Source organism: Crassostrea angulata, chromosome 2 (assembly GCF_025612915.1).
Source record: "Crassostrea angulata isolate pt1a10 chromosome 2, ASM2561291v2, whole genome shotgun sequence".
NCBI classification, from domain to species: domain Eukaryota; kingdom Metazoa; phylum Mollusca; class Bivalvia; order Ostreida; family Ostreidae; genus Magallana; species Magallana angulata.
In genome coordinates this window covers 58,341,488-58,364,932 of record NC_069112.1, presented here as the reverse complement: position 1 = coordinate 58,364,932, position 23,445 = coordinate 58,341,488, and the positions used below count along the sequence as shown (strand labels likewise).

Below are 23,445 nucleotides of genomic sequence, written 5' to 3'. Positions count from 1 at the left end.
AGTTATTTTCATTATATAGAGACACAAATAAATATGTAATGAGAAAATAACTTCAGAGTATTCGATTATAGGTTATTAATTGTCCTTCAAGAGGCTTTCTTTTACACAAGCAAATGTGTATTGATTAAAATTATTGAAAATGTATCTCTCCTATTTATTTGATAACATTATTTACTTATCAAATATTCGTTTTAATAATCCAATGGATATTAATTACGCATTAGGAAATAAATTCAAAATGTGAATTACAAGATCCAGTAAAAAAGACAAGCAAATACGGTTCACATTATTATTTTTGAGTGCACAATTCAAGTTGCTCAAGGAAAAAGAAAAAGGTTTTCGTGATTTTTTTTTCTATAGAACAATATAATGCCTGTAAATAAATATTAAAATATTTAAAAAATAATAAAAATACGATTTATGTAATATTCAAGGTTTAAAATATTTGACTTATATAACAATATTCTAGCTTTCGGTCTTTACATTTAAAGAAACACCAGGTACACATGCTTGACTGATAGAAAGCTAAATTGCACAAAAAACAAATACATTTTTTAAAAAAAATTACTTTCAAATAAAGAAAATATATTGTAACTCGATTTCACAATGTATTTTTGCCTGAAGTAAATGAAGGGCATGTTATATACTTTTGATTAAAGAAACTACTGAAAATACCATAACACAGAATTATGCCGATATTTCGTGTATTTAAAGAAAAATAAAAATAAATACTTTACAAAGTATTTCGTACCTTATAATAAATCACACCGTTACAATGAGAGAGAGAGAGAGAGAGAGAGAGAGAGAGAGAAAGAGAGAATAAAATGTCACATGAACTGCAGAATATTATATAAGGGAATTAATATTTTTTCAAGATTTAATGTTTAACCTTAGCAAAGGTAAATCGATTAAAATTGATGAACGCGACAAAATTGCTTCTTTTCTAAAATTCTCGATTACCGATGAATTATTCATTTTAACATTTAAGTGCTTATTGATTGCAGATTATTCAATAGATCAAAACTTTAAAATACAAACTCAATATAAAATACAAACTCAAACGGTATTAGAATGTTTTACTCTGAACTGCGCATTCGCACTGTTCAGTGTACAAATAAACCGTAGATTTCTACAGTACAATGTTGCTATTCCAAATCATCTCATGTCCATGGTTTTTGATAAGTTTCCTCGTGCCGTGTTATGGCAGCCTGCAACTGGGCTTTTCTAAACTTCAGCGAGGACACAGACTGGACAGGAAACTGATCCAATCCTTCCCAGAACTCAGTTTCTTGGACTGTGTGATAGAATGTCTAGTAACACCACGATGTAAATCTGTCAACTATTTCAAAGGGGCTAATTTCTGTGAAATCAATTACGAAAATAAGACGACAGCAGAGACTAGGTACATGGAGAGTGCTGGATGGGTGTACAGTGAAAAGGAGCATTGGCCTAAGGTAAATGTGTTAGAATCTATATTAACTAACATCTATACTCTATCCCAAGACAAAATATACATACAGCACAATTTGAAATGGCTATTTACTATTTATATTGTCTGCGACAATACTATGGAATCATTTTTATGTAATTTGAATTTTAAGACAATTATTCTGATATGTACTTTTTCTTGATAAAATAAATATAGTGAACATAGTGATTTAATTTAAAAATTAGGAATGTACTTTTAATTTTTAAATAGGCTGGGTCTGATCGGTACTGCAGGTTAACGTTCAGTTAGAATTTTTAATTGACGAGTTACCTTTTTCATGACTACAAAATGGAGGATAACTGTTTATATATCTGTTTTATCAAATGGAATAGAAGTGAAAAATGCGGCGAGTGTTCGGCTAGTTCCCGAGTTCTCGCCGATTAAAATAAGTGCCCAATTCGGCGCAAACCCGGTGATTTTATCGTATTGGGGTTCGACTGCTCTGTTTTAGCAATAAAGTGTCTTAAATAACCCATTTTCTAAACCACTGATTTAATTAGAATATATTTAAATTTTGCTGTGTTGCGCGTAATAATAGCAGCATGCGTTATTAAAACAAACGCGTCGCTCTATGACGTCAACGTACTAACTAATATACCAAGTCAAACTATCAGTACATGTGAACATTATTATACACGTTCAGTTAGTCCATCCATAACTATCATATTTCATATTTAATAAATTGCACGTTTGATCATTAAAATTTTACTGTGATTTTAAGGAGTTTATTTAATAATAAAGATTCACCTTTAACATTTAGGAGCTGGCTGGAGCTTGTTCGAACTCAACCTGTGGAATCAACCAGACATGTAAACACAAGAGATACTCCGAGGATAAATTCTTTGAATGTGTTTTGTCAGGTAAAATCATCCGGTACTTTGCTTTAATGCAAATAGATACCATTAATAATATACATGTGTTACATGTAGATAATTGGTTTTCCTTATGCATATTGGACAAAAACTCAAGTATCAAACAGAGCTCCTTTTTTTTTTAAATAAAAATAACTCATCTAAACAAAACTTTTAAAAACCCGTTTGTCGACGAGTATTATGTTTAAATTTAACACATTATACTATAATACTTTCAGGAATTAAAATTGTTAGATTTAAATAATTATTAATCTAACTGTCAGTTGAAGAAATTATCATAATAGACTAGAGAAATTGAAAACATTGTCATACCTTTTTGTAAAGGTAAAATTTAGCCTCTTATCCTAGGTATTAATTTTAGTGGATGTGCCTTTATTTATAAGATTGTGGAATACCCGATCAAAAGGAAATAGATCTGAATACAACACGACGTGAAGACGCAATTGGTATACACAGGAGGATACACGCCTCATGTTTTGACGGATACTCCCAGTCTGGTTCAGGATGGCTGATTTGTCAGTCAGACGGGGAGTGGAAATACGACATTGTCTGTACAGGTGAATATGGGCGCGCTTGATTAAGATTCACGTGGTGTACACCGATATACACCGGTGTAAAAATTGTGTATTGTATATCAAGTCCACTGCAATGATGTAGTGTACATGGTGTAGGGAAGTTAAGAATGAAAATGACGGAAAAGGTTGCAGTTTTAACAAAGAATCTGCTGTTGTGTAACAATTAATAGTTTTTTAAATGCAATAAAAAAAATACACATTTCAAATTTAATGGCTTTCATACAAACGACAACTTTTATGCGACGTCTAATCCATTACATTACTTAAAATCATTTTCCAAGTTTCCATCATAACATTCGTCTGCCATATTGGTTTCAGTGCTACACCCAACAACACATGCCCCTGACTCGGTGTAGAAAAGTGTATACCCGGTGTACACCTAAACGCTACACCTTTGCACTTGATTTACAAAAGTGTACACGGTGTACACCTTTTAGTAAAATCAAGCGCGCCCATATATGCTAATATGATATGTGAGCAGGTAAATTATTCATGCAAATATGCTAATATGATATGTGAGCAGGTAAATTATTCATGCTTTAGTTTTGAAAAACAGATGGTGTATTAAATGCATGTAAAATGAAACCAAGACTTCCAATAATGCAGCAAGTAAAATGAAACAGGTTTATTAATATTTTTCGATATCACGAGTACTGAGCCACATTCAGTGCACCAGCAATGCCAACAGTTAAGAATAACGCAGTGAAAGTGTTATTAAACACAATGTTTGTAAATAGTTATATTTAGCAAATAAAATGATTGACAATTGAAATGTTCCAATGAACATGAAATAAAACACGTACAACTGTGCAAACAACATAACCCACTAAAGCGTGTGTAGCATTTTTAAAGGGCTATTTTTTTGTTAATAATGATAGACGTAAACCATTGAAAAAATCAATATCTTCATATTAATCATATATTTCAACATTTTTATTTTCTGTACTTTTTTACAATTTCTTTTCTTTGTTTTCCCAAGATGTTTAGTTCTGCATTAAAATCATTATCAAACCTTCTCCGGTCTGCATTTAACTTGAAAACTTTATGAACAAAGAAAAAATCACCAAGCACACAGTAGTTCATTTTAACATTGAGTCTCCCATTGTCGTCGTTTTTTCTTAAATTCAAATAATCGAAAGTACCTAATATTTTCTATTAAAAACGGAAGATGATTAGCCTCTGTCTGAACTTTGCTTATGCGTCATTTAAAATACAAATGTCTTCTGTAAATGATTGATAATTATTTTATTTTTTTCCATAACAAAAAATTATGAAATCTGTACATTTTACTATGTTTTGATTAAGAAAAGAAAAAAAAACGCAGATTATTTTTTACTCAATTTTAAACTGTAAATAAATTATGACCGAATATAAAAATGTCGATAATATACGAAAAGGGTCTTTTCTGTAAAAAAAAAAAAAAGAAATAGAAAAAAAGGGAGGGCTGTTAATGTGGTAGTAATATTCAATATTTTTTTTTTCTGCAAAGTTATTTACTGATAAAGTTTTTACTACAAAAATGTTAACATGCACTCGTAGACTTTCATACGTAGACAAATCATTATGAATTTTGCAAGCAAAAGAATGTTCCTTAACTAAGCTAATCGATTTTTTTTGGAATATTTTTCAACCTCGTATTTTTTTTCTTCATAAATATCTTGACAATGCAAGCATAACTCTAAACAAAATGTGATATTAGAGTTTCTCGATATACATATGTTATGATTTAATATATATGTACCCTCTTGTTTCTTTGAATGGTTATTGTTGTGTTTTCGCCTGTAGATCTATCAAGGATATCAGTCTTACTACTTTTATATATATCGTATTAGTAAATTGGGTTCATGAGTAATACTGTTACTGTATACCGGGAATTTTCGCCCAGTGTTATTTCCACCCCTTTTACTTGCAAACGGTTCGCCATGTTTTGAAATCGCCCAGACACAGTTGATTAAAGCGAAATAATTTGAATACGACGTATAAACCATCAAAAAAGCTTTTGCTTTATTTTTATACTGAAATATTTATTGTTCAACATGATTATCAAATGACGGATGGACCGGGATAGTTTGTGATGAAGGTAAAGAACTAGGAAATATGTTACGCCCTGCATTTTTAATGAGGAAAACATGTTTTTAAATGTCGGAATCTTCAACACAATTTGGTACATTAGTTTGTTCTTTCTTTGTTAAGAAGACGCTCGAGTAAATCGGGAAAATTGAAACCAATTGTCTCGTGAAATTTCTCGCTGTAAAAAGGGATGCATGTGCATGTATATCTACGCTTGTTATTAGGGCCCCGCAAGGATTTGCGGGTGCCCTATAGTAATCACTCTGTCCGTCCGTCCTTCTGTCCGTCCGTCTGTCACTCTTCCGTCCACAAATTTCCTGTTTTTTTTCTAATAACTTTTTTTATGGTTGCCTAATCAAGTTCAAATTTGGTATGGTAGTTCAGTAGGCAGAAATACATATTTTGATGCTAAGTTTGGTTCTCTATGTCTTCTGGTTTGGAGCTGGGGTGGTGGGGTAGATTCCTAACTATGCATAAGAAGAATGGGCAAAGAGAGATAACTGCTGAGAATGAATGGGCAAAGAGAGATAACTGCTGAGAATGTTACCATTGTATACATGGAAGGCTGTGCAATATGTGTCCTTTGGGATTAATTAACCCTTCCACAGGAAGAAAATCCTAAGCTTTATCTCTATCTGTCACATTGAGATTAATTACTGCACTGCCTGTGTCTGCAAATGAACTTTGTTTTGAAGTTAAGGTCAATTTTGAATGATGTGTAGTATTGTGTACATTCTTTGAAATATGGATTTAAAATATAATATTCATATTTTATTTTGGTTAAAATACCGTACACAATGATTTATAATAATTTATTGAATAGAGGCAAAGCCTACGTATCATTGCATTGGTATCAATTCTTTGTTTTTTCAACAAATTTTATTTCATCCCATGTTAACCCACTTTATCCCGTGGATATAACTCAATGGATATTTTTTTGATATCCCACAGTTGTGACTTTACAATGGGATTTGCCTAGGCATAATGAAGTAAAATAATGTAGAGTTTTATAAACAGTATAAACGTTGATTGCGGTGTATAAAACATGGGATGAATAGAATCTCATATGATTTGTAGTATAATATGATTTTTATCCAACTTGTGTGTTTTATTCCCTCACTAAGGCTCAAGAAAAAAACACTTTAATTGTTGGATGAAAATCATATCCAACTACAAATCACGAGATCCTATATATTCCAGTTCTTTACATCTTCTGCCGGGCATTTATTTTTCATCATTGTTAATATAAAGAGGATGGAATTCAAAGTTTTTTTCACTTCTCTATATTAATTGTCATAGCGGGGCCCTTCCTGACTGGTCAGTTTTCTAGTTTATATTTATTTTGTTGTAAAGGGGACTTTTTGCCAAAATTGTTAAGCTAAAGATATTCTATTTCAAAATTACGTATATAGGGAGAAATAACGAATAATGCAAAGAGGCACTCTGTAATGAAGGTAAACTCTCTCTCTCTCTCTCTCTCTCTCTCTCTCTCTCAGAGAAATAATTATAGTTGTTAAATTGATATGCATTATGAAGGCCCCTAATGTAAAGTACATGAAAATCAAGAGCAAAATACAAATCTTACGGCTATTACTGTTGTGTTGATTTTACACAATGAAATTGCAAGTTACAAACGGGGGTAAATGAACACGTAAAGTAGGTGGGTGGGACATAGTAGACTATAAAACATTAAATTTCTGACATGTGATGTTGCAACATGCACTCGGTATAGAAGGTAACCCTTGGCAGGGATTCACATAAAAAGCTGAAAGATCAAGAAATATGGCGAATATGAAAATTTAGAGAAACCACTATGGTGAAAAATGTGCTTATTGTGACTAGTGATTTCCACAGAAAATAGTGATTGGCCTAAATTACAAGGAGTGAAATAAAGGTGTCTGTGTTTGATGGGAATTTTGAAAACACATCCCCTGACTACAGTGAATTGTATAATAAAAACTGCCCCCTGTCATCTTTACTTTGTTGCAAAATTCTACATAGATGTTAAATGCATACAAGTAATAGCTTTCCAAAAAGCTTGCCTGACTAAACAAAAATTATTCAATGGAAGCATGCATGTATCAATAATGCTATCTTATCAAAAACGAATTTAAATTTTCGCTGCTGATCATAAATTTTTAAACAAAACGTGCAAATTTAAGACGAAATGTCAGTCTTTTCGATCTAGAACATGTACACACATATCACTTGAAATTCATTAATTTTATTAATTCAATTTTTTAGGAATGTACACATCATATAAGTGCATGTAAGCTTGAAAGCTTGAGAGTAAATAGTCGTTTTTTAAAAATGTATTTGTTATATTAAGATGCAAAATCAACTGAAATGCATTTTTAAAAATTTCCAACCATATGAAATATGAAAGAGTATACAAACACGTTTTGTTTTTGAATGTGTGTGGGCAGCTTCATCACAATCATCTTGACAAGCAATTAAAAAAAAGGGAATTCTATAATTCATGAACAAAAAAACTAACTGTAACTTCAATTCAATTAGAATTCCTTATTTGCACTTTCATTTATTGCATGCCTCTACAAAGGTGGAAGGGGGGGGGGGGGGGGCGGGAGGGCAAATCCATTATATTTCCATTTATTCTATAAAGTTAAGAAAAGTGCCAGCTGCCAAAAAAGTGGGGAGGGGGAAGCAGCCTCCCTACTCCCAACCCCCGATGCTACGTGCCTGTGATGTAAACAAGGTGTGCTCTGGGATATTCGCATGATCCCAACGGACTCGTCACCTAATCAGAGCGCAAAACTATGAATGAGACATTTTGGCGCGAAATCCTGCTATTACCTTTCACGCAACGAATGAACTCATCCATTGGCAGAGATCCATGGGGAGGGGTCAAATGAATTTTTTGTCATTTGTTTTGTAACAACTACATACATGTATATTATACTTTGGATCGGATGTTTTGGAAGAAATCTATCGAATTAAGAAACAAACTTGATTAGTTATTGTTAAATTTAGTAATGTACATTTAGTAAGACACGCGAGTTATGATCCCTTTTCAAGATGATTGAAATCGCCAAACTGAACGAAAATCGGGTCACACCCCGATATGGCGGTTAAGCTCCTCCAGTAAACATTATACACTGTAGCTGTATAAATATATATGTGTTTTATTCCAAACTAATGACTCGATATCTTGTAATAATGATAATCCAACACCAATTATTACTAACATTGTACCGTAATAGACAATATGTTACAACTTGCTGCGATGACCCCCTCCCCCTTTTCCACCGTTCAAATATGGTGGAATGCTGATCTATTTTTAAAGCAGGATTACACACGTGCACTGCATGGTGAACATTCATTTTACTTGAAAACTCTGTTGTTATTACATGTCATATAACATTTTCATCAATTGTGAATGTAAATGCTGATATCTGAAACATGCATCGGTTAATCTTTTTTTGTGAAATATCATGATATCGCTTGTCCAATTGTCTGCACTGTTTCGGAGATTGCAACTTTTAAACCGTAGATATACCTGACGTCATGACGTCAGGCAATAATAAACAGTGCAAAAAATGTAGTCGGGGCCTTTAGGCTATACAACGTTTGAAGATACACTAGCTTAGTTTAAAGGAGATTTGATTCCTACCCTGAAAATTTATAAAGTGTATTATCAGGTATGCATATTTTCATCAAATTTTGGTGTTTTCATTGCAAACCTTACTCTTGTTCATATTGAACCAGTTTACAATGTTCAACATGTAACATATCGATGCTAAAAAGTGTTGAATACAAGTCATTTAGCTATCCTCAGAAATTGAACATTTTTAATTACGGCTCTATTTATCAAAGTCAAATTAGCATTCAATGTAGTAAATAGTATGGTCTTATCATTATCATGAAAATCTTATTTTTGGATTATCGTTGACAGTTCCTCCGAACATTGCATTAGGTAAACCTGCCGCACAGTCATCAACATTACTTCACTATCACGCCACGTATGCAGTGGATGGCAACAGAGGAACAGATGTTGGTGTAGACAAGTGTACACACACAGGTGATGGCGACACAAATCCTTGGTGGAGGGTGGATCTGCAGGCTGTGTACTCCATCACATCTGTCAGAATACTCAACAGAGGAAAAGATCAATACGGAGGTAAGTGTAAAAAGTAAGAACATTGCAAGTCTTGGTTTTGCTTTTTATGTTCATACCTTATATGTATAACATCACAACTGTCAGAATACTTAACAAAGGAATAGACAGTTAAACACAGGTAAACGTATCTAAAACAACATTACAAAATCGAAGTATAGCAAATGTAGAGGAAAATGTTGTTTAAATTCTAATTAATTGGTTCATAGCTTCGATCGAATAGAGTCCCACAAAATATTTTGTTTTATCGGAAACTTTTATTTCCTCTTTCATTCTACACAGTACCTAATCATCTTTTGGAATATGATACGGATGTAACTTTTATAAATGTATGTGCAATAAGGTTTCAGAAATTTAATTTTCATCCAAGGGGTCAATTAGATGCTGGAAAATTATGTTTATTTTGTTTTACAAAAAAAACCCAGTTCCAATAAATTAACTAGTTTACATGTATGCATAAGCCAAATCAACTCCTGGCATATAATTGGAGGCGACTTGTTGATGTGAAAGGTCTTGGATATTTTATTTTAACCATAAGGGTAAAAAATGAGCCAAAAATTACGTTGTTTTTTTTTTTTTACAAAATATTCCTAGAACAATTTTCACAATAGCTGATTTTTGCCTTAAATATGAAATAGGATATCGTTCAGACGCACAAAAACCTTTGAAAAAATAATTTTCATATGTTTGGTAAATAGTAGCTAAAATGACATTAGTTACCACAACTAAAAATTTCTGGAGTTTAATTAGATGGGAAATAAAGTGTTAAATTATTTGATTACTAAAGTGGATTTAACCTTAACCCCCCCCCCCCCCCAACACACACACACACACAAACCGAAAAAAAACCACAAAAAGGAATCCTAACATTCATAATTAATATAATTGTAAAAAACCTTTTGAAACATTATTTGTGGTCTTAAAATACTATTAACTGGTTAAAAATTGCACTTTTTCTTTAAACAAATAAATAAGAATATAAACAATATGATTGTTTTACTCTAAAAAATTATAAACTATAATCGCTGGTGGTAACATATACTCAATATATTTATTGACAAAAAACAGTTAGAATGATTCCCATCCTACAGTATCGACCAGACCCAAACTAACAGAAAGTAAACCCCAACTAAACGCTGGGTTTACTTTCTGGGATTACTCCGGGATTACTAGAGTGGATGCAAAGTAAATCCATAGAGGACACAGAGAGTAAACCACGATCAGAAGTATACCCCGGAAAACAGACAGTACATGTGTATTCAACATATACATGAACAAAGAGCAGGAATTACAGGCAGTTGGATAGTAAGATAAAAGACAGGTCTGCTTCACAATTAAATGCGTACAGTTGACCCAAATAGCAAGTCCCGAGGAAATAAAAAGCAAACCCGAGTGGACACAAATTTTAAAAAAGCAAACCCAAAGTAAACCTCAAATGTAAACCCGGGGTTCAGATGGGGTTTACTCTGGTGTTAGGTTGGGTCTGATCAATACTGTAGGTTTTTTCTCTTTTCAAAAAATTATTTAAGTTGCGAAACAATCTCTTGAAATATATATATATATATATATATATATATATATATATATATATATATATATATATATATATATATATATATATAAAGCACAGAAAAATGTGTTCATACATGCAAAATACACATAGCATGAAGAGAAAACGAAATGTCTGACTGTACACAAGATGTCGTTTCAATAAAATATCCGATGGCGTGTTCGGTTAGACTTGCATATAGAAACATGTGCATGAGCACATATAATTAATACCTGAATAGAAAAAAATGAGTTGAATAACTTTAAAACAGTTGATAACTGTCTAGACTTTGGGAGTGAAAAGTCTTTTTTTTCACAGAGATTATTATATTCCCCTGTAATGATGTACATGTATGTTACTTTTAAAATCATTATCGCAAAAAGTAAAAGGCTTCAGGCCACGACCACATCATTGTAAAAGCAAGCACACCATTCACAAAGCTTGCAGCTGTATTTTTAAACAGAACCGTGGAAAAAATAAAGCGTTCTGTTTAAAAAGCAAACTGAACCGATCCGTGCAACTAGTGTACATGTAGTAGCATGTTGTTGTGTTCTGTACATATCTTAAATGACCATACACTGACTAATTTTAGATGTGGCATACAAGCTGCAGGATGTTACCGTCACTGTAGGGCTGACAAAATCTGATGTCTACACTCCCTGTGGTTTCTTTGCTGGTCCCGGTACCGCGTCACAGCTAGTCGTCATCAACTGCCCGACGTCACCACAAGGAAGATTCGTTCAGATCTCCAAGACAACAGAGACCCTCACTCTTTGTGAAGTTGACGTGTTTGGCGTCCCCGTCTAATCATCAAATGTTTTGGTGTCATAGATGAAAAGTTACCGGATAAAATTTCATGCATTTGTTTGTTTATCCCGGTTAATTTATTGTGTATCGTCTTTTTTTTTTCAATTCACCTGGACAAGTCTTACTTATGCCTTCAGTCAGTTCAAGCATACATGTATCTTTTACAACATATACCACAACATACAATGTGACATAGCACTGAATTCTTATACCATTGCTTTCGAATCCGATACCGTAACATATAATCTCATGATTGCCATTTATCATATCATATCATAGCAGACAGCATGATTTAACTATTTTTTATATGATTTGATTTAAAAAAAAATAATATTAGCTAGCGAAACTTTATTTTACTTCGATTTTACAATTGCATCGGGGACAAATTGCCAGGTCTACACGTGGGTGTTTAGAAATCTGTACTCCAAGTGTTGCTACTGTTGCAAAGCCATTCCGTAATTAATAAAGAAAACAAAAAAAAAAACAAATCATTTTATGTTAGTTTTGTTTTCTTCTACGCAATATATATACATCGATATTCTAAACATATGTTGTAATGTTGTATTTGTGATCATGAATATACTTTACTCTTTAATCAATTGTCTGAAGAATACCTGACTATAGCAAATCTTAAATAGATAATAAACATTGATCAAATATAATAGAAAGAGATTATTTCTAAAAGAGTTGAAAGGGAGTTCAGGCTAATTGAAGGGGTTTATATCCCACTTGATTTTGATAACACGAACTTTGAAACACACGCTTTAAGTAGAATTTTTTTATACATTTATAACAAACGTATGAGGTCTTCTATCATGTATATGTCCATTTGCTCACTGTAATTTGTCTTTTTTTTTCTTTTCACAACGACATTGTGGTGAATGGTGGGCCGCTATCTCTTCTAATTTTAAAATGTACATCAAACGAATTACAGGGCATTGCAGGAGACCAATGGGGCTATTTTTTCCAGTTCTCACATTTGAGCTGTACAGGTACCACCAGGTGGTCTCAAATGGTTTATTTATTTTGATCAGAGGACGCATTTATATTTCTTATCCAGGCGGTGTTTGCTGCCTCCAAAGTTATCAATGCTCCTAAAAATTACTGATGCATTAATCATCTTGATATTAATTAAAGTATGCCGATTATCTATACTACTATATTCAAATAATAGACTCGTAAATTTGGGCTTTAATACCGAGAAATCAGAGGAGTACTGTCTTTTTTTATATATATATATATTTTAAACATCACTGGTACTTGAGGATTACCAATTTGTTTTCATATTCTCTCAATCAAGCTTCGCTAATTAATAATCAACGAAAATTCCTTTTAAAAATCCTTAAATCATCTGAATTCTTTATATTTTACAAACTTGCGCATGCGCATTACATTCACGCTAAATCACGGGAGGCTCTTTAGTTTATGTTTCTACAATATCACATGTGCATGGATAAACTCAGAAACCATAATACAAATACGTGTATATTTTCATTGAAAATTTGTCATATATTCTGTTCATCAAAGGAGATACGGGAGAAAACTCTAACTCAGTGCATTTAATACGAAAAATCCCGAGAGTTCCATACGTCAACATGGTTTGTAAATTCGAAGCAAGTAAACTTTGGTGTTTAATTCTTTGTTAATATGAATTAAAGTTTTAGCTGAAAGGCATTTACAGCCTAAAAATGGTTTGTTATGAAAAATTTAACTACTCTTTTAAATGTACCTTCATTAATTTTCTCCAAAATCGTTTCGGACCGATTCTGCAAATTTTTGCTACATAACCGGTATATCGGAGGCATTTTAACTGTTGTGGAGGCCTGTCCCGAGACAGTTAGATATTTCGAACTAAGCAGAGTTTAGTGAAATAAATAGCATTATTGTTGGCTGAAAGCTCGATGTATCGATTTCGTAAATGTCCGGTATCATAAGCAATGTCAACCCGTGCACGCACGGGTCAATGTCCAGTAGAGTAAAATATATTATCTGTTTGAGTACTTTCAGTATTTTGATGAATTTCCTTATTGGCCGTTAGCATCTACTGGTTTAATGGCTGCTAATTTCAACATGGTTATCAGCCTAAATGGAGTGAACTTTTCATAATTTTAGTTTCATCATTAATTCTGGGTGATGCACTTGTTTACCCAGTAGTTTGTAGTAGAGGAAAACCGTCAATGTAAGTATAATTCGTGAACAATATCGAGTCTACACTTTCATCGCCAATAAACAGAGTTTCTATTATAGTGCCTTGTACCTCGAAATAATTCTATTGTGTTGTCGTTCGTAATAATGAGATACATAAGATCTGACAATGCTGGATGTTATCACAATGGATTTCTCTGGGAATCAATTCCTAGCATATCTGAGAAAACAGGTGAATGGGAAATTTTGTTAATGTGTTACATATTATGAGAATCATAGCATTTACATTCGCGGGTATGATAAGGCAACTCACAGCGATCAAATTCCTCTGATCGATATGACGTCACAATAAGCAGCATGATGTCATATTTTACTCAGAAACATGTCAATTTTAACTTTATCTCTAGTTTAAATTATAAAAACTACAGACATAAAATATCACTAGAATTTCTTCTAACTGAATATATCTTCGATTTCTCTCTATTACGTATAATTATCATTGATGACGTCACAAGCATGTTTAACCCTCTGGCTGCGGGAGGGACATATATGTCCTTTTACCGCTGGCTGCGGCAGGGACATATATGTCCTTTTTAACGTCAATTTGTTTATGGTGTTATATGGGCGTTATATGGCGTACTTTTGTGCAATTTTCAAATAATAGCAATGTCTGGCTCTGAAATATTTTTTTAAAAAATGTTCTCAATATATTTTATATGTAAAAGTGTTTAGTTTTTAAGGTACATATGTGTTTATTCGTAATATAAAATAAATCCAAAAATAAAAAATAAATTCATCGCCGCTGGACTTCAATAACGAAAAACGAAGTTGTTCTTTTTGTGATATATTTGTATATATTTACATTCCACGTATATTTTGCATGTAAAGCTACTGCAGATATAGCACCATAACACAGACATGGTACTAAAAGGTTAAATGACGAGTTTTAATTGTTACGTCACAAACGTTGAACGCTGATAAATACAACGTCACAAGCGAAAATCAAAGTTCACGCTTATGGCTGTTACAGTGGCTCTTCCATTTATTTGAACTTACCATAGGATAGTACAGTAATTTTGAGGTATAATTCGCATTTGCGTACAAGGCAAGAAGATAAAAAAAAATGTAAATATAAGCATTAAATCCTTATTTTTCGAAAGATATAGTCTCATAACTGCAACGGTGTGTGCAAACAAATTTTCATAACGCGCTAACGCACGTTATTCAATTTGTATGCACACACCGTTGCAGTTATGAGACTATATCTTTCAAAAAATAAGGATTCAATACTTAAATTAAAAGGAAAACAAAGCCGACATATCAATTATTTAATCGAATTATATAGCAAACACATTTAAAACAATTTAATATGACGAATAAAATGATTTTTAAATTAAATGAAAACATCAAAACTTCAATGCATGCATTAATTTAACGTAATAAAAACATTTCTTTTGAATGTTATTAAATTGATTTTAACGAACAAAAGAGGCATTAAGATTTACTCAGAATTTCCCGTAAAATTGCAATTTTTACGTCATTTCAATAAATTACGTCATTTCAACGGCGTTTTTTGAGAAACATGGATTCCGCTTCGGAAAACGAATCCGATTTTGAAGTAGTTTTTGACGAATCTGAAACAGATGATGATGATGATGATGATGACGTTCTAGTTGTTGACCGATTATGGACAAATGTACGGTATGTTGAAAACTTTGAATACCCACATGAAATTAATCCATTCTCTCGCCATATGGGTCCTGTGAACCCACCAGTGAATGATGCTCCCCCTGTGGATTATTTCCACAAACTTACAGTTCCAGACGAAGGCAGGAATCTTATTGAAATTCTTGTTGAGGAAAGAAATAGATATGCAAATCAGTTTTTGTCAAATCCGCAGTACAACCCTAAGCCATTTTCAAGAACTCTAAAATGGCACGACACAAATGTTGAAGAGATGTCCGCCTACCTAGGCTTGTATCTATCAATGGGAATTGTACGAAAACCTAGCATTGAGGCTTATTGGCAGGGATCTAAGCAATCATATCTTTTTCGCACTCCTGGATTTGCAGAAGTCATGACGCGGGACAGATTTCAAATTCTATCCAAATTTCTTCACTGCAATAATAATTTAACACAAATGCCACGTGGAGATGAGAATTACGATCCATCACACAAATTTCGACCAATTCTTGATCTTTTAAATGAAACCTTTCCAAAGGCCTATGACTTTACTGTTGTAAAACTGTGTGACAATACTGTCTGATATTTAAAATGAAGTACCGGTAGTAATGGGAATCCGTGAGATTTTCATAATCGATAATCGGTTCCCTGCAACTTCCGGAAGCTAATTATCGATTGTAAGCAATTTTTTTTCTATTTCATAGCTAAATAAATGTAACTTAACAAAATACAATTAACTGACTTGTTACTAGGCCTTTTGTATTTTAGTTTACTGAATATTTCTTGCTATAAAATGTTGTATTCCAAATATTTTCTTTAGTAGATGGTTCAACATAAACTTTCTTGAAACTAAAATATGTCCAAACACGAGAATGTGCTTTATTTTTTTAGGGTAGGGATCTAGCTCATCTGACATGTCAGCCATTTTTAGACCGCGCACCTTTTTTGGGGTTTTGATGGTCTGCCTCGAGAATATTCTGCTTAATATGATATGCACTTGTTGAAAGTAAAAAAACTCAACTGATTAATTGTAATGAAACATTTTATAATCGAGCGCTTAGAATGCAGTAACAATCAATTAATTTTCTATTATAATCGATGATTGGAACATCACTTTTATGAAGATCTTTTATTTTAATCAGATTGACTTGAATGAATCCGGTTATATTTTATAAATAGTGTTGTACAACTATTGCACAATCACATGTTGGAATTGAAAAAAAATGTTCCTCTAAAACGAGTTTGGATTATTAGCCTCAAAAAAGTAACTTGGCTCACTTGAGATTAAATGCTAAATTAAAATTACTTTCGATGACACCAAAAACATTTTAGTCATTTTTTGCAGAGGCAATTATTTGTACATGTAAATTCACAATAGTTACATATTAATGAAGTATAGCTACATTAATATGAATACCTTGCCTAAAATTAAATTTGTGGTGGTCAGACCGGTTTGAATGCCAGTGGCCAAATAAATCAGTTGGTAGAGCACCTGTCTAGGGGTATCAGGTTCGAATCTTTTGAATCAATGATTGGTGCATAATTTTTTTATCAGCTATTGAGAAATTTCTAAGTAAGTTACGTTGCATTAGGTAAAATCTAGCAATTAAGAAAGGGCTTGATTGCTTTGCTCCCTATGCCCCTTCTGAATCACTAGAATTTACTTAATATGATCTTTTACATAGACTTTAAAGATCAAGACAAGATTTTAATGATGCATTGAGTGACATCTGTAAACTGATTAGTTGTAGAATTTAAAATATACAACTGTGCAAAACAAAAATCTATTCCTGGTAATTTTAGAAAGGTCTCTGAAATTCCTGTTATGTAGTAGACATGTAGACAATTATATATGTTCTTTTTTATATATACAAGAATTTTTTTTTAACTTACAAATCAGCAAAGAAATTTTTATAATTTACACTTTACAGTAATACAAAATAATTTAATGATTATTAAGGGAAATAATTGCCTTGTCATATTGAAGAAAAATACCACCTTTGCATATTCACGGCAAACATTGATTAAAAGTGATAGATATTCCAATGAACTAAGAGTTTTTCTGCAATTTTAATGAACGGATGTGATTTCTCATCCTTCTTTTCCATTAGCTCTCTGTGCCTTCTGATGATGGCTGTTTGGAGTTTAGCTAAAGCTGCGTCGTAGAAGTTTCTAAGAAGTTTATCATTCGTGCTTTTGAGGATTCTCCTATACTTTAGAAACTCCTTGACAGTTGGGTCATCACTTGGCAGAAGTGCTGCAACCATGGAGACAGTTGATTCTGAATCTAATGAGGTAAAAAATAAATCAATTTAAATGTAATTATGTGACATATTTTCTTTTCATTTAATTTATCATATTTTCAAAAGTGCATATACCTTTTACATCTGTAAAGAGCTTCCTCTTGCATGACTTCTTTTGAACAGAGTAAACTGTAATAAGATTGAAAAACTTGACATATATGTTTATACAGACTTGCATGTTTTATAAGATATATCATGCATTTTTGATTTTTTTTTTACCATTAATAGGGTTCTCTTTTGCTCTTTTCAGGCCACGTCTGTTTTCTGCAGCTTTGATCCCATCATGCTAAGAATGTCCTAGAATGTCGATTTAAATCACGCATTCAAAACTTGGTTGGTTTACTTTATATGAATGGCGTGTGTATCAGTACATACCTGTAAAATCATCACCTGTTTTTCGTCAATGTCAAATATTTACAACCGAACAGCAATGGTAATAACAATTGTTCACATTTTATAGGAGATTAAAAGTTTATAACACATTAAATCGGTCCTATAATATTTTGAATCATCGTGCAAAAGATTTAAAAAAATGACATGGCCGATAGCGGAGACACATGCGACCACGCTGAACGTTCAGATATTAATTGTTTTCGTTGATAACTTATTAGCTCAACAATAAAAACAGAAAACAAAGTTAAACTCTTTGTAAACATACCGTAAGATCAGTCTGTTGCACGATTTCTTCTTTAAGATATGCATTTTCTCCGTATACATCCTACTTTCCCCTCGCACCTGCAGGCCAAACTATCAACACGTGTCAAGAGCTCTTAAGACATCGATCGACGTCTGCGCATGCGCATAATAAAGCAGCAAATCACGAAAGTAAAAGAAATATACATTTACAAGTGAATTTATTTAGTGCAATAGTTTATTATGCATTAAATGTTAAAATACGTGAGTTAAATATTCACCATCTTATAATTTAACTCTTTTTCGATGCAAAGTGTTGAAGCAGAAGAATGCTATTATGACGTCACAAATTACATCACTTTTTTCGCGGAAATTTGAAGGCTCTGAAGTCCATGGGAAGCTATAACATAGCTGCGTAGTATTTAAACTAATCCTTTTTTATTTTATCATGGGGTCCCTTGAAATCATATAAACTAATGCATTAAGTTTTAATTCAATACAATGCAACAACAAAAAACCAAAATGGTTTGAAATACATAATCTCCAAGAGAAAAATGATAGTTGAACTTTGTATTAGAGTAATGTACAAATCAATGCGTTCTCCTTTACTTCAATATTATGGCAATGATCATACAATTATAGTTAGAAATGCTTACAGTAACAAATTCGTTTCTTTATGATAATAGTAAAATGTTAAACAAGTTGCTGAAAGTATATTAAGATTTACCATAAAAATTAGTACAACCAACTTTTATTTTCTTCTTTGTAGTGTGTTTTATGTAAACGACCAATGAATCATACAACAATTATATTTTTTTGCGGCCCATTTGACGCTTGCGTCAATATGATTTCTTGTCTCATTTGAAAAGAAAGACACGTTCATATATGCAAAAATTACTAAAATTTAATCGATACACTACTTTAAAACTACACTAGTTTTAATGCATTGTTTACATCGGTGGGTCAGTGTGACGTCATAAATCCACAAAATCAAGAACGATAAGCGGGGAGAATTTTTTCAGTGCTCAGTTTTCACGGTTATTTCTCAGTAATTCAAAGGCAAAAAAATCTTACATCACGTATTTTAACATTTGTTTATACCAAGCTTTATATTTATGAAAGAAAATCATAGTGTTAAAAATCGTTTCATATGACCTTTAATGTATCGCTATCACGCATTTATTTTATGGCAAATATATTCCTTAAAATTCCGTTAACGCATTAGAATGGCAACTGATTAATCCTCGGCGACTATTCTGAAGATAACCGATGTCTTTACGAATGCTTCTAATGCTAATTGGGGTGTATCCGGGTCACTAAAGATTGGCGGCGAGGTGAGACAAAATTCTAGTTACTAATTATTTTGGCATTTTTTTACGATGTTATATGTATTTTTACGTTATTAACGTTTAGGGATCGCTCGAAACACTTATCAGGACTGCTTGCATACTTCTATTGCTATGAAACATTATAGAAAATTGCGGGATTTCAGTGTGGGGCTTCAATAGGGAAAAAGAATTTAAACCCGAATTGTCATTTGTCAAAAACCAATACGTGAAATAGTATATCAGATAATATATTTACAAATTATACCTAATACTTTTATATGCAATAGAAATTAAAATTTGCAATTGAGATAAAATGTAAAATAACGTTGTAGACAAAAGAGTAACGTTACGTTTTTACGTGTTGAAAATAACGCTAGGGTTCTGAGCGATCAAACTTTTTTTTTAAGTACACATAAAGCATTTGCAGAAAAGAAAAATCTGACATTTTTGGCATTCTATTTTTTTTTAAATTAGGCCTATGTGTACTTGAACTACGAAAATTTTTAAAAATTGAATCAACATTTTTGTTGGTTGGAGTTTAGATACACGTAATCTAAAGTGCCTTTTATTGACTGTACATTGTAACAATATTATTGAAAAAAAAATAGAGTACAGACCCGTTAGATTTGTTAGATTTCAGATAGTAGCAGAGCATTACACCAGATGAAGAGAGACCGATTTGCGCTAGGGTTAACAACAAAAGACGGGAGAGGGGAAGGGCCAGAGGAAGCTCAGGAAGTGGTAGAAGCAGAGGTCGTGAATATTCAATTTTTAAAATAAACACATTTAAAACCGATAAAAATCATGTTGTATGATATGCTTGAAGTCATGTTAGAAGAGATCTAGGAGTCATGATGAAAATGAGAGAAATCAGCAGTTGCATGTTCTTTTGTTTCATGTCCATTGCAGAAGAAGAGGTTTCTTTTGAAGACATGTATGAAAGAAATCATCTGTCAACTATAAAGAAAACTTTCTCACCTTTATGCACAGCAAAAAAGGAAGAGTTCTGGTCTGAGAATTATCTTAAGCAGCATTTTCTAAAAAAGCATAAAAATTAATGTGGGAAATTATTTAGAAACAAAGTTTGATCCCAAAATTTAAGGAATTGGAGAGGTTCAGAAAAGCATACAATTTCAATCTTCTTGATATTGTTGGTAAAGCCATACATCACACAGAGAAGAACTCCTTAACGCTGCTTGTGTACGATTTTAAAGGACGGTTATGGTTGTTATGCGAACATGTTAAATAACAGACACTGTAGTAGTTTATCCAGTCAATAAAGCCAAATCTCAATGAGAAAAATAGATACAATTTTTTTAAAACAAAACAAATGACATAAAAAGGCTATCGCGTTATTTTGCCTCATATTATAATTCGCTTCTGACGTGGAGGCGGAGATGATTGCATTACGTCTTTGACATCGCTTTAAATAAAGTCTAAAAATGTGTAGTCTTCTCTTTGACTGTTTTCACAATTGTAATATTTGTAATGCGCCTGATCAAATGCCTAATGATCTTCTCCTTTCTAGTTTACAGCAACCAAACAAGCTCTGAAAGCCAAACAAAAAGATCTTAAACCAAAAAGGAAGAGCAATAGGTCACAAAAAGCAGATCCGTTATCTGACGATGATGTCAATATTCTATATGACTCTGGAGTTCTGGGGGTTACCCCCCCCCCCCCCCCCCCCAGTCGCTGTTGAACATAGTATGGTTTAACGATGCCACCTTTTGTGGCTCTGTTGAGGTGATAATTCATTACATGAACAAACCATGATGGCACAGAATATTTACAGCATTATGAGAGACAAAACGCGTACTGGTGCTAATACGCATGACACAAGAAAAGTGCTTGACAAAATATTTTCAATCCCAATTTGAATGAAAACAACTCAATTTAAGTTTATAGGAATATGCAAGTTTAAGACCACAGGGGTTTTGTGAACCAAATGATCCTTTTTATATTGCAACTCGCACTATGCCATTGTTGGACAAAAAAACAATAAATAGTTCATGAATCAAAAGTTTGGAGTGAACAAAATCAGGAAAATTATGAGGAAAATAAGTGAAAAATGTCAAAATTGCAGAATCTGGAAAGCGCCTCACAAACACAAGCACGAGAAAATACTCTGTCCAGAAACTCAAGGAAAACAATATACGTATGTAGCACCTACAGATATAATGCAAGTTATCGGCCACAAAAATGTTGATTCCATCAATAATTACTCCAAAATCACAGTTACAAAACACAAAGAAATGTGCCAATATTGTCTACAACGAAAAATAAAGAATATAGCACAAGTCCACATGGACAAGCATCAGCCGCAGGAAGCATCCAACAGGCCCAGTCGCTGTGTGCAGGGACAATCTTGCACATAAACAATATGAATTTTTTACACTTACCAAAGTGCCTGCCAGAACTTCCAGCCACCACCAGCCAAGAAATCAAAATGAACGTAAATTCTAACTATGTAATGAACTTTCAATTGTTTGAATTGTTTTGAATTTGGTTCTTGTTTCACACAAGTAAACAACATCTCGTAACGTTTAGTTTCTAGTAATTGAGTCTTTCAAATTCAAGGACTTTCGTAACTTTTTAAACTAATGATGTCACGCGATCTAATTTTTAAAATCTAATCTGCACCATTTCTTATGTAATTTTAAGGCTAAAAACAAAATAAGAGAAAAACAAAAACTTAGAACTAAGTCCATTTCAGTGATAATTCATTTTCAAATGCGAAAAACTTTCTAATTCAAATACGCACTACATTGTATTTTGAATAGCGAAAGGTTACATCAGCTGCTTACGCCGCATTGCACCATCGATAAAAAAATCAATCGTCGCTTTTAGAGAACATTTCTTAAACTTCAAAAAATACTGTCCAAATAAGATAAATAGAACATCTATAATTGTGTGACCTTATACATATATTATACCACATTGTCCAGATACACTGTAGTTTGTATTATGACTATGTTAAGCTGATTTTATCATATGTTGCTCTGGTGAGCGATGTGGTCCTTGGGCCTCTTGTTTTTGTTTTTTAGATAGTCATCTGTTTTTTTCACTGTGAGATTCGTTGCCCTAGATATAATCTTTTCATCACGTCAGCTAGTCAACCAGAATCTCAATGTCATTTTATTGTTTTATGGTGGTTGATACATCCAAGTTCACCACCATCTGATATCGCCCGTGTAAAAAAAAATATCTCAATTTCATTCAATCTACTGAGCAACAGCTGTTTGATATTAAATATTGAGAATATTAAAAACAGTTTCTCAAAACAAAAAAAAGTCATTTCTTATATTACCATTCTTTACATGTCAATTTAACTGTGACCACAAAGTAGGCAAAGTCATGAAGGCTTCTTCCCTATTTAATCTTAATTAAGTGTCGATAAATCCGAGTTTTAAGTACGACTGCTTTACATGATTCATGTTTTTATACAAAGATTACATTCTGAGATAATACGTCTAAAATAAGTTGAAATGTCAGATTCTCAACATTACTTCATTCGGTAAGTAAATATAATTTAATATAATTTAAAAAAGGGTGTTTTTGTGGTTTAATAGTTGCTACCAGGTCAATGCTGAAGATAAAATCTTAAAAAGTTCTACATTTAAAATAGTCCCAATTATCGGATACTGCAAACAAAATTTAAAAATAAAATGTGTATCATCTATTTTCAATATTGATTACATCATTCGTTACATATTCTATTGAAGGAGATACTTAAGATTTAAAAGAGGTCAGTAACTAGAAGGCAGGGACACGTACTTACGCTCAATGACTCAAACTTGTTTGGTTTTTCTAGTTTCAGTTTTCAAAAGATTTAATCTAGCTAGTTTATGAAGTTGCG

General features: G+C 32.6%; 1 protein-coding gene across 1 annotated transcript; it reads left to right on the top strand.

Annotated features, from left to right (window-relative positions):
• Positions 1-1,043: 1,043 nt before the first annotated feature.
• LOC128173690 (uncharacterized) lies at positions 1,044-11,497 on the top strand. Its single transcript, XM_052839364.1, has 6 exons — positions 1,044-1,454; positions 2,250-2,349; positions 2,745-2,918; positions 6,739-6,741; positions 8,920-9,144; positions 11,283-11,497. The coding sequence occupies exons 1-6, from the start codon at positions 1,140-1,142 to the stop codon at positions 11,495-11,497; spliced, it is 1,032 nt and encodes a 343-aa protein (XP_052695324.1). The 5' UTR covers positions 1,044-1,139.
• Positions 11,498-23,445: the final 11,948 nt, after the last annotated feature.

What these genes read in the sequence shown, in the direction of transcription:
- LOC128173690 (XM_052839364.1), top strand. Translation starts at nt 1,140, where the DNA reads ATGTTGCTATTCCAAATCATCTCATGTCCATGGTTTTTGATAAGTTTC. An exon ending in AAAAGGAGCATTGGCCTAAG is followed by an intron (nt 1,455 to 2,249) that starts GTAAATGTGTTA and finishes TTTAACATTTAG; the next exon opens with GAGCTGGCTGGAGCTTGTTC. An exon ending in CTTTGAATGTGTTTTGTCAG is followed by an intron (nt 2,350 to 2,744) that starts GTAAAATCATCC and finishes TTTATTTATAAG; the next exon opens with ATTGTGGAATACCCGATCAA.